Source organism: Crocodylus siamensis, chromosome 5 (genome assembly GCF_052110815.1).
Source record: "Crocodylus siamensis isolate JL-2025a chromosome 5, ASM5211081v1, whole genome shotgun sequence".
Classification (NCBI taxonomy): Eukaryota; Metazoa; Chordata; order Crocodylia; family Crocodylidae; genus Crocodylus; species Crocodylus siamensis.
In genome coordinates, this window is record NC_143399.1 from 73,719,405 (window position 1) to 73,732,490 (window position 13,086).

Below are 13,086 nucleotides of genomic sequence, written 5' to 3' on the forward strand. Positions count from 1 at the left end.
ATGTGTTGCACCACATAGATGGGAGGATTGCATAATCTCCAGAGACTGGAGGGTGGGTGGGAGGAGGGAAGGTCATTTGGGTGGCTTCCCGTGGTTTATTTAAATATGAAAAAGGGAGGTTTGGAGGTGTGGTGGATAGTCTGAATTCAGAGTTAGCAGCATAAAGGTGTCTGCTCAGAGGCCCAAAAGTTTTGTGGGTGAAGGCATGAGTGAACATGATGGGAAAGGCGATAAATGTGACTGGCCATAGGAGATCTTGTAATAATAAAAATAATGATCATTCTGGGTTACAAATTGAGTGTTATCATGCTAATGAGGGTAATCACCATCCTTATCTGAACAATGACCCACCGAAGTGGAGGAAAATGCTCTGGCTTGTCCACCCACAAAAACAAAACAAAAAACAGGAGGGGTAAAAAACAACACTACCCTCCCTGGGGCTGCTGTGTAAACATGAGCCACAAACAGGAGTTAGATCAGCTTGCACCCCCCAAAATATAACATCCCCAAACTGGGTGCTGTACAAAAGGGGCTGGTTTTGACCAGCAATAAAAGCAAAAACAGCACCCCCAAACTCAATCTAGTCAGATTTCTGGCCATGCACTGTGGTCAAGGAAGAACATAAATGAGAAGCACACACAGTGCATTTGAACAATAAATCAATTTTACTTAAATGATAATAATACTTTAATTACCAAAATTAAGTTAATAATAATTAAACAGGATATTAATAATACTATTAATTAGCTAACTTTACTCAACTTTACACAGAAGATATTGCAATACACATTCCAATTATGGAGGTTTTAATACTATTTATTATAATATAGTAAGTATTTTTATATTTTTATGTTTTAATACGTTTACATTTTTTATATTTTTGCATTTATTACAATATGACACTATTTATCACAATATTTGTACTTATACTTATTATTTAATAATTTATCCTTCCTACTTAAGTATGTGCATAAAGTACAACATTATCACATAACATAGATGATGCATTTGACATGTCACAAGTGCCCCCTGCTGTAATTTAGTAGTAAGAAATCAGGATGGTAGAATTGTTATGAGGTGCCCTCTAGTATTTTTTATTTGTAACAGCACATTGACCAGTATTGAGTTTTAGACATGTAATGTGCAAAATAAGTATGGGAATGATCATCTCACATTGCGGGGCACAAAGTGAAATGAAGAATAGATTTGTCTAAAATTAATCAGCCAAAAACCAGAACATCTCTCAGGAGGACCATCTTCTGGGTTACCTGCCCCACTTTTTTCCTCGGTGGTTTTTTTTGATACCTGGATATCAAGGTATCAAATTTTGAGCCCACACTGCGAATACGAAGCACGGGGAATATTTATTTCATTCACAGCATGCCTCTTGCAGCATCTCAAACTGGTTTGGGATGCTGCAAAAGGCACATGCACATGCCTGTGGATGTGCCCAAGGGGTTCAAATCTACATCTCACACCTCCCAAATCAACCAGCAGATTATTGGTAAGACCGGAATGGGGATGCTATCCACTACTGCTGTTGAAGCTAGGCAAGCTACTAACCATACCCATTTTTGGGAAGGGGTTCACCATGTCTTAAGAAGTATAATTAAATCAAAGTCACAAATCTTCTTGGAGTGATGGCAATTTTTCAGGGGCCCCGTGGGCCGGATGGAATAGCCTGGTGGGCTGTATCTGACCCATGGGCTGCATTTTGCTCACCCCTGCCCTAGGTGGAAAAAGTGAGAATCTGTATTCTGCTGCTTTGGGTAACCAGGTGGACATGATAATGTGTGTGAGCTCATGGTCTGCATGTGTAGTAAAGGGTCGGCTGTCAACCTGTTTCTTGCATCTTTATCAGTAGCCAACCTTTCAGCACACCTATAATACAGGTAATAGGTAAGGAGGAATGTAGTTTCATGAAGCTAGTGAAAGGCGAAGCAAGCTGGAGAGTGACAGTGCTTCCCAGGAGTGATGGTATATCCTTGGCAGGGAGAGTAGAGGTTTGGTCCTTGTTTCTACAACAGCTTATGCTCTTTGCATTCAAAGTCATTGAATAAAATGAATAATCATTGTTTGGAGCAGAGGATAGAGAGCCAAGCGACCTCATTCTCAGGTCTTCCCATGCCAGCTAGCCTTGCACTGAAGAACCCTTGTGCTCCAGCCAGCCCTCTGCAGCTGACCCTCTGGACCCCCTGCCAGCCAGGGCTACTGCAACCTGGCTCAAAGTGCTGTGCCCAGGAGCTTCCCAGGAGCAATCAACTGTGGAGCCATTAGTTCAGCTGTTTATTGCTGCGTGTTAACGGCACATGTAGATGTTCACAGGGACAGCTAGTCAGAATCACGGACGCTCACTCTGTGAAGGACACTGTCTACGTAATCTCCAGGAACTTCTTACTGAAGATTTCTGGTTTATTATTTTCTTTGACTGTTGTGGGCTAGAAATCTAGCTGGTATAAAGTGCCTACAGGCCTGATGGCATTCATGGGGTTAGGCATTATGTCTGGATCACACTAGGGTCCCCTTTAGACATTATATTTGTGGGGTAATATATGTGAATTTCCCATGCCAAATGATAATGTGCTAAACATTAAATGAATTTGTCTCAAGATAAAAATGGCTGGTGCCCCCCCCAACAGGGTCGATGGCTTCTGTGGGTCCCCCCCAGATTCAGGAGGCACCAGTCACCCATGCTCAGGTGCATAAGGACTAGCTACACTAGGGCACTGAGATGCCTAAACATTGAACCATCCTTCCTTGCCATGACAATATGGGCAGGGTGGATGGGAATGTCTGAACTGATGTCTTTGCTCCTACAACAGTTATTTGTGAGGAAGCCTGAGCCAGTGTTTGCAGTGCTTGAGAGATTTAAGTTTGGGTTCCTTTTCTAGCACAGGCTTTGGATAAGTCATTAAAGCTTAGATCCTCACAAGATAGGCACCTAACTCCCCTTGAAATCATAGCAGAATCATGATTTTAATGGAAGCAAGGTATTTACCTTCCAAGATTTGCTCCATGCTCTCTTTGTGAAGAAAAAACAAAACAAGACAAAAGAAAAAAACAGCCCAAGTTTCTATTAAAGAAAACCAAGCTGGAACTATCCCAAAGGGTTCTGACTTCAGTGGAGGTTCAAAAATCCCCCATATTTTTTCTGAAGATCTTCCAAGATGTTTGTGTTGTTTCTGAGGTGCTCGGGGACTAGGAGGGTTACCAGCCTACCTCCTGCTTGTTGTTACTGTTGGGGGTCAGGCTAGTTTGTAATTTTTTTTTTCTTCATTAAAAATGTCCACCAAAAACTCAAAATTACAAAACTTTTGGAAAGCATTTACATTAGTGCAGGGCTGTACTTTGTGCCAGTCTCACTCATATCTATACCAGTATATAGACTACCTGGGCATAAAACTGCTCTGTGTCCCCAACTTTGTTATAAATGCACCTGATCTGAATGTTTTTCCAGAACCCAAGGCAGGGTTCTGAGAACAATTTTCTTGGCTTTCTAATGGGTTTGTTCCAAGACTGGACAGGCAAAGATGTGGATCCACAACTTTAGGGTATTTGCTGAAATGCTTTAGGACAGGAGATCCTGGGAGCACCTTGCATCTTCTCAGTAAAACTGGCATTCTTCATGAGAACGTCAAGTTCACTGAACAGCTGGAGGGTTCAGGAAGCTTCTGGTTTTGCTGGAAATATCAGAAAATATTAGCTGTGGCCTGATTTGGACCAAAACCAAATTCCCTAGAATGTGGTAAGTTCTGGGCGCAAATCCCTCTCTACTAGCCATTCTTGTCTACATAAAGTTCAAGTCCTGACCATGATAAAATGTTCCCACCCTTCTATGCTCACTCTGGTTACCTCCATGCTTTGTCCTGTCTTACAATGCAGACGCAACAGGAAGGGGAACAGGACTCTGACCAAAGTTGTGGAGAGAGAGTGGTTTGCTAAAAATAGTTGAATCCAGAGTTAAAATAGAGAATAGAGCCACTCCCCCTATCTGCTTTATGTAAGGGTCTTTTACCCATTGCATTTTGAGCTGCTTAAATGTAGATCAGTATTAGTGGTAGCTTGAGTTTGGAGCACTTGCAGGTTAAGGCTAAAAACCTTCCCTAGTTGTTCTCCACCTGCACAGCTGTGACTCGCCACTGCAGGGCTGGTGAGCCAGGACAGGCTTCTATCTCTGCGCTGGGGGGGAGGAACATGAAGCTAGGAGGCAGATGGGTAATGGGAGGTGGAAATAAAATGGGAATGGGTGGTGAAATGAAGGAAGTCAGTCACTGAAGTATAAAATAAAAAGAGGTAAAAAATAAAGAATTGTAAAAGAAATAAGGTAAATTAAAGAAGGTCTTATGTTTTAATAAAGGGGGATTGGGATTGGGATTGGGGTGTGCTGGTTGTGGTTTCCAGGGTGTCTGGGGGCTGGGAACTGGGAGCAGTGAGGAAAGGTGCTTTTGGGAGAGCTAATGCCCCTGCCCCATGAAGGAAACCCCAGGTCGTAAGTACCCTATTTGGCTCCCTATCTTGTCCTCATGCCACCCTCCCTAGACCCCACTCCCCGTGCCCTGGCAAGCTGGCTTGTGCGCTGCAGGCTGTTTGCATGGGGTTGAATCCCTAGAGGTGCCTCTTCCCAATTAGTATCCCAATCGTGATCAACAAATGGACTTAAATCCCCAGAAGAACGAGGGAGGGGGGTGTTGAAAGGAGCTGTTAGTTTTATGACTTGCTTCACTAGACACTGGGTACTTATTCACTGGGTGAGTCTTCTGAACATGTATCTCAGGCAAGTGGAAACATGGTCGGTTGAAGTAAGCTACCATTTGCAGAGGAAACTCATTGGAATTAAGGCTGTGATCCTAGCCATTTTCATGGGAAATGCAGGGGAGCTGGGAAATTTCCCAGGGTATTTACAGCAAAAGAGTTGTTGAAGCTAGCAATATACCTCTAGCTTTTTACAAGAGAAATATTTTTGAGCTGAGATCATACCTCCATCTCTCTGTAGTACCAGTACATTAGTGCTAGGATGATGAGAGTAACTTTAGGAAATAGCATGAGGCAGGTTGGGACCAGTTGTCTAAAGGGTTGTAGGGTAGTGCTCTCCATTGCATTTGTTGTATCCTTTATTGATATCCACACTTTAGCTCTTCAGTAACTTAGTCACCGGATCTGGAATACAGAGCAGACTGGAAACTAATCTAGGGAGCTGCCTCTGCTGTCCCTGCATACATTGTTGAGAGGTAGAAAATGATACGCTGCTATCAGGATGGTATTGCTCCCAGCAGGAACTGGGGTAAGTCAAAGAGTTCAGTGTCATGCAGCAGAATTCATAGCCCTGATTCCTTTGTCGGTTGTTGTTCACAGATTTTTCACGATTTCCTTTAAAATCTATTCCACAGAAACTGAAAAAAAAAAAAGAAAACTTCTCCAGGTGCACTTGATGCTCTCTCCACCCCATACATTCCCCAGCCTGCTATGTAACCTTCTCCTTACACACCTCACTAGTTATATCTGCCTACTGTTTGTCATCATACATGAAGTATCTGTTCTCCTCTATCTATCTGTCTGTCTGTCTACGAAGTGGCTTTATGCTGGCTGGAATTATTACTTTTCTGAAGGACACAATTTTGACTTGAAAGGCCATTTTAATCCTGGTCTTTTATTTACCCTTGCTGGGTATATATTTGTATTGCCTTTCTGCATCTTACTGGTTTGGGGAAAGAAATGTCATCTGGAATTGTTTTATAGTTGTCTTAGTAGCATTTTTGCCAGAATAAAATGGGTAGCTCTTTTCTGTAGGTATCATATTAAATGTAATGAATTTCTACAGGTTATTTCTTGACCCAGGCTTTCCTGCTATGAGGGCTGGTCATAAATTTCCTGACAAAGCTTCCCTCCCATCCCCTTCTAAAACCTTTTCAGAATGAAGGAGCTTTTTGGGTATAAATTTAGGTGTGAATTTTAACCAATATAGTTATTCTACCATCATTAACCTCTTTCAACCACTGGATATACTTACTGCTAGTAGACTGAAGAACTTTCTTTATTAAATTTGTGTTCCCTGTGTAGGAATGTATTGACTATGATTAAGTCAATTCTTAACTTTTTCTCTAACAATCTAAAGAAGCTGAGATACCTGAGTCTCTCCTGATCAGATATTAAATATGTCAACATAATAATTAAAGCTATATCATATGCATGGTGATTTATAGAACATTCTCATTAAAAGATACCTACTTTTCTTGAAAATATTTGCTGTATTGTTAAATCAATGTTTAATTAAAAATCAATATTTTCCACTGAAAATTGATAGGTGGATTTTTCATTTAAAAAATCCTCAGGAATAAAAGAAGTATTTTTTCTGACACCTGTTTATGTCAGGATAAAACTCAGACTAACCAGTCATTTTGAATGCTCTAAGAACAGAGGTTCAATGAGCAATTTGAAAAGTATTTTAAAATAATTTGTTTAACTTTGTTCTTTTGTTCACTGATTAGTTTATCTGGTGAGGAGATGAAATCCTGTATTAGTGTTGATGTCTAAGATTTACATTCTCTTTTGATGTTCTTAAACTTTGAGGTCAATAGGCTTTGCTTGATCTTAGACACCTCTACTGTCCTATTAGTTTAGTATCTCAGCACCTTAGCCTTTAATGTTCTATCATGAATACACTCCTGTATTTTCGGGTATTTTATAATATCAATTTACAGATGTGGAACTGAAGGGAAGAGACTGAGCTACTCAAAGGTGTTTGGATGCCTCAGTCCCACTGAAATCACAAAAATATTGGTTTCATCCCCTATTTCCATAGGAAGCTGAAAAGGCTTGGTTTTATTTTGATTCAACGTGGAATCATTTTTGGCATTTTACTAATATATTTCCCACCTGAGTCTGCTTGCAAAGCTAGTTTTTAGTTATTTCCATTTGTGTAGCTTTATAAATATGTAAAAAGAGATGCCGGTTAACACACCCTTAGAGTTTTAGCCTAGGTCCTCCATTTTCCTTTCAAAAACCTCAAGTTCAAAATGTAAAAGGATGGCGGGATTGTTGTTGTTTCTTAATTATCATTACTCTTATGTTAATATGCCTGTTGTTATTATGAATTTTGGAAATAAAAAGAAGGGGTGCAGGTGAAGGATGTCTCATTAAGGTTGCCCAAAAGTTTTCATTATAGCATCTTCTTTTCAGTCGTTTATACATTTTCTTTTAACTTCTTTAAACTTAAATCCTTCTGGCTGAAATTTGCATTGCCAGGTGTCTGCCTCAAGATGATTTTCTGTAGATGTTATCCTCCAAAAGGAAGTACTAAAGCATGGTGTAGTAACAATGTTGCCATAGGGCAATGTGTAGACATACCCATCTTTTTCTGGTACACCCTAGGATAAGTGTTTATGTTGAAACAATGTGACCTCCTGATTTTCAGGAATCAGTTGAGTCTTATGTTCTTATGTTCACAGGGACTCTCAGGAAACTAACCCAAAATTTCAACAAAGGTATGAACCAGAAGTGGATTAATTAAACTGCATTGAAATGGTGTATAAACCCTTTTCAGTATTAAATGGATCTTCATTTGATTTACTTCAATATACTTAAATGAAGTAAGGTAAATCAAATGAATGACCCTTTAATTATGGTTCAGAGGACATGTTTAAATTGCTTACTTATCCCACCAAGCTGTTCTGCATTACAGAAGCAGGGTAGTTATGGCACTGCCCATCTAATTAGTTCATTTGAGAGGCAAAGGACATTAGTGTTTGTTAGCACTGCAAAAAGTCAGCTGTACTGTTTCTGGTGTCCGAGGTGGTGAGTACCAGACAATGTATATGAGTAATGTAAACACACATGGAACTAAGTCCTATTTCACTTTGTGCTTCAAAAGGCATATACACAACCACCTAAATTCAGTTTTTGTCTTTTACACAGTTTCAGATTATAGTTTATCCTTCTCCAGCCTCTTCTCGTAGTTGGCCCCCAAGGGAGCCAGGAGAGAAAGAGAGATGTTTGGCCAGGAGTAAGCACCAAGGGATTGGGCGTCTGGCTCAATGAGTTGCATTTCCCTCCTTTCCCCCCACCTCCTTCCCGTTGGGTGCAAAGAGGCCACGAGTCTCTGCTTACAATACAGAAGAAATTTCCCTATGGGCACTCTGCCCCTTTTATCTAATTAATGTTAAATGTAAGGTACAGTGGGACAGCTTCAAGAGGAGGAGGGCTTAAGAAAGGTCTGGATGGGTGAATCTACACATGAATTTAAGCCGGCTTAAAATAATGTGCATTAAACTAATACAGATTAAGTGGGTTTTGGCAGGTGTCTACATGTGGTGTAACTTGGGACTAACTTTAGTCCCAGGTCACTTCAGCCCTGCCATGTGCTCCTGTGGCCATCCAGGGGAGCTTCAGCCTCTGAACACTTGGCTGCCAGCACTTGGAAGCTCTGCTGAAGCCAAAGCCAGTTGCCAGCATTTGGCATCCATCTTGGAAACACACTCCCACCATCTGATCCCTGGCCAGCCCCTTCCCTACACAGGAGCCATGTGCCCAGCACAGGGGTAGCACACAGCAAGTAACTCCTTACTCAACCTGCCCCCCTGTACCATGGCTGCCCCTGCCAACAATGCCCAGTACCCTGCTGTTCCATCCTGGTCCCTGCCAGCTATGACCAGTGCCCCACACTCCTGCTGGCCATGGTGCTGGCCCCAGCAGGCACTCCCCTGCCCAGGCCCTAGGAGAGCCACATACCTGCCACAAGGGGCCAGGGCACCAGAAGGGCCTGGCTCACCCTTTCCTCTTGCACTCTTCACTCCAGCCCTCTCTCAGGACATGCACCACTCTCAGGACATGCACATAGTTGAAACAAAAAAATCTATTACCCTTTCAACATCCCCCCATCCCTCCCCCCTCCCCTCTCAACAAGCTGTACCCCTCCACCATCCTCCCCACCTACCAACAATAACAAAACACATGCAAGTGGCAAACTATATAGAGAGGAACCAGCCCTGGGGGAGGAGGTGCACCCAGCCAAGAGCCCTGGGTCTGGGCTCTGACCAGCCCGAGTAGCTGTGCAGACCCAAGACTAAATTCCCTGCGTTAATGTGGAGTAACATGTCTACACATGTGTTAATCTGCATTAACTAATCCTGCTTAAATTTGATACTTGGTTTGGGCAGGTGTCAAGTTTAGGCTCATGTAACATTAAAGGCACACACATGTAGACAGGAACCCCTAATGCAGGTTAAATTGGGCTAATCTACATTAAATGACCATATGTAGTCACACCTGATAATATCTAACATACAACCTTAAATTTCATTTAGGGCACATATATATACACATGCATTTGATCTGGGATCAGTTTAGTTAGGAGTATATTTATTGACATTAAATGCTCTGGGGCAGGCATCTACACATGCTGGGACTAGGCAGTGGGTTTGCTGCTCTTAGGACCAAATTTGATGCAGCCCTGCAATGAGCCATTGCCACCACCAGGAGAGCTCTCTGCTCTCCCTAGGTGCTAGCGCAAGGACTGCCAGGGAGCACCCAACCAGGAGACACCTGTGTCTTGGCCAGGACTGGGACGTTACACCCTCCATTACACCCTGCCCCTAGAGGGGGCTGCATGCTGCTGGGGTAGGGACAGTATCCCCCTGCCTCAGCAGCAGGGAGCTCCTGGCCCCGGCTCCCTGATCAGGGACAGGGGATTTGGAAAGAGCTGCAGGGGAGGGGCAGGTCCCAGCCCCCTGCCCTGATCCGCCAGCAGGGAAGCTAGCAGCTAGCTTGCTACTAGCTTCCCCACTGGCAGGTGGGGACAGGAGACTGGGACCTACCCCATCCCTGCAACAAATTCCAAGGCCTGTGCACCCAACTGTGGCATGGGGCTGGGACCTGCCCCTGATTAGGACAGTTCCCAGCTTCTGCTCTGCACACTGGGCAGATGCTGGGGAGCTTGTTCACTGTCCAGCTGTGTGAGTGTGGAGCTGGGGAACAGGCTGGGGAGCTTGTTCATTGCCTAGCTCCGTGAGCATGGAGCTGGGCAGCAAACAGCCTTCCCAGCCCCCACCAGCAGGGAGCTCCCAGCACCAGCTCTGCATCGGAGATCTCCCAACACCAGCCCTGTAGTTGTGTAGCTGGCACTGGGAGATAAAGGTCTCCCAGGCCCCTGCTTCCTGATCACCATCTTGGAGCAGGGGGTTTGGAGCTCCCTGCTGCCAGGTAAGGAGGGCATAGCATAGTCCCCACACAGGTGCCTATGGCAGAGCCTGCCCCAGCAGTAGGCAGCAGCTGGGGTCAGGCATTAATCTGCCACCCCCTGGTGGGCAGCTTATTGGGAGTACATTTGCTCCCAGTCATGTGTTTACACGAATGCTACTATGCTGTTACTAATCTTGAGTAAATTTGTTACTTGCATTTGCAGGTAGCAAATTTACTGTGTATTAGGGACGTTTACTGTATAGTAAACACGTACACATGCCTGCTTACTTCACAGTAAATTATGCTACTGCACAGTTAAGCATCTCATGTAGACACACCCTCAATGATCATTTTCTGAGTCTTATTGACTTCGCTATATCGTTTTTTAGATTAAATAAATAATAGAGGTATGTGAATACAATTCCACACAATAATAAACAATGTATTACGTTAAAATATTATATATCGCTGAATCATAACATCAGAATAAATTATATATAGATTAAGTGAGATGTTTCACTGATCCTCTGAAAAACTATATTTTAGTTTCAAGTGCATTCTTTATGATTTTTGTCAGGTAAAGCTGAAAAAAATGTTCAAAAACAATGTTTTGAATTTAAAAATACAATAATTTTTTTTTTAATTCTGAGACGCAAATATGAATTTGTAACTTGTTGTTGAATCATCATTTTTTACTGGACAAAGAAAAGTCTGCTCCCACATTTAGTAAACAGGGCCTTGTATCATCTCAAAGGTGAGAGGCTGACATTGACAGGGTTTGGATCTGTTCTTATGGTCCTAGTTCAGTAGCTTACACCATTTTATTCAATGCCATGACATCACTGACCATATCCCTGCACCCACAGGTTAAACCATACCAATGAGATGGAGTCAGAAAACCAAAGTTATGTGACTGAGTTTATCATCCTGGGCCTCTCCAACCATCGAGGCACCCAGCTCTGGCTTTTTGCACTACTTTTAGGTATGTATGTCATCACTCTTGTGGGAAACACTGTCATCATTGTTACCATCCGGATAGACCCACGTCTTGATACTCCCATGTACTTCTTCCTTGGAAACCTGTCCTTCTTGGATATCTGCTACACATCCAGTGTGGTCCCCCAGATGCTGGTCCACTTCCTGGCCCAGCACAAAACCATCTCTTTCAGCAGGTGCACAGCCCAACTCTATGTCTCCCTGTCACTAGGGAGCATTGAGTTTATCCTCCTGGCTGTTATGGCATATGATCGCTATGTGGCCATTTGCAACCCCCTCCATTACACTGTCACCATGAGCAGGAGGGTTTGTATCCAGCTGGCAGTGGCTTCATGGGCCAGTGGCTTTCTCAACTCCTTGGTGCAAACCACCTTTACCATGCGGCTGCCCTTCTGTGGCTTCAATATCATCAACCACTTTGGCTGTGAAGCTGTGGCACTCATCAAGATAGCCTGCTCTAACACCTACGTTAACGAGATCATTCTCGTGATGGCCAGTGTCCTGATCCTCATCATCCCCTGCTCCTTCATCATCCTGTCCTACATCTACATCATTTCATCCATTCTGCGTATTCACTCCTCAGAGGGCAGGTACAAGACCTTCTCCACTTGTACCTCCCACATCACTGTTGTGATGCTGTGTTATGGGACAGCTCTCTTTGCCTACATGAGGCCCCGGGCCAGTGTGTCACCCAATCAGGACAAGATGTTTTCATTATTCTATGCTGTGGTCACTCCCATGCTGAATCCTGTCATATACAGCCTAAGGAATAAGGAAGTAAAGGAGGCCCTAGCCAAAGCCATGGGAAGTGGGCTGTCTTCTAAAAAACAATAAGTATTTCTGTCTCCTTCTAGATATTTTTCCTCCATAGTCATCAAGGAAGACAAACGGAAGATGACATTCATGGAATATGACGCTGGAGAATGACTATCATTAATAAATAGGCCCTTTTACACACAGAATCAATTGTGGAACTGTCTGTCCAGAACTGAACTGAATGTCCATAGAATTGAAAGGAAAAGTGTTAAATATCATTATATTGCAATTAAGTGTTGCTATTCTACAAGCTTTTTTTGTAAACACTGAGAAACACACCAGAATATATATTATCCTTTTACAAAACCCTCCTCACCTGTCTTGCTCTCCTTTTATTTACTGCAGGTAATGATGTGGCTTTTCATATTTTCTGACAGATCTGATCAACCATTTCCTCTGTTGCGTGCTCTAACCCAGGGATTGTCAACTGGGGGTATGCCTACCCCTGGGGGTACTTGGACCCATCCTAGGGGGGTATGCATGGGTGGGTGGGGATGGAGCACCGCCACCTCCCAGGAGCCAGGGCAGTGATGTCCCTCTGTGGGGTGGGGAAGCTTGCATGTGATGGCTGCCACTGCTACACCCCAGCCTGGTGAGCTCTTCCACCCCACAGAGGGGCACCGCTGCCCTCACCACAGCCTGGTGAGCTTCCCTGCCTTGCCCCGGCCCTGCTCCTGGGAGGTGGCGGTGGCGCTGTGTCCCTTTCCGTCTGCTCAGAACCCCCCCAGGGTTCGGCCGTGCACTGCCCCCCTCCTCGGCATCCGGCTGCCAGGGGTACTTAGATTTAAAAAGGTTGAAAACCCCTTCCCTGATGAATGCCAGCTGCCCTCGTGGCCCGAAGATCCCCAGGAAGGGCACGTGCACAGGAGAAGTGACACGAGGGTAGGCCCCTGCGGGCGAATGAAAAAGCGTCCGGCTCCACGTGGAGGGGCACGAAGAATCACAGCGAGGTGCGGGGGGGGCATGTCCCAGGCAGCTGTGGGGAGCGAGGCAGGGGCATGGTGGCCAGAGCAGGAACAAGGGCAAGAGGTCCGGGCAGGCAGAGGCTGGATCCACACACCTCGGAGCCGGGACCCTGCGGTGCCCTCAAGCGGGCGGGCG

General features: G+C 44.2%; 1 protein-coding gene across 1 annotated transcript; it reads left to right on the forward strand.

Annotated features, from left to right (window-relative positions):
- Window positions 1-11,058: 11,058 nt before the first annotated feature.
- Window positions 11,059-12,003, forward strand: LOC149864288 (olfactory receptor 2F1-like). Its single transcript, XM_090049070.1, has one exon. It carries the CDS (start codon window positions 11,059-11,061, stop codon window positions 12,001-12,003), a length of 945 nt encoding a protein of 314 aa, XP_089905196.1.
- The last annotated feature ends 1,083 nt before the right edge of the window (window positions 12,004-13,086 follow it).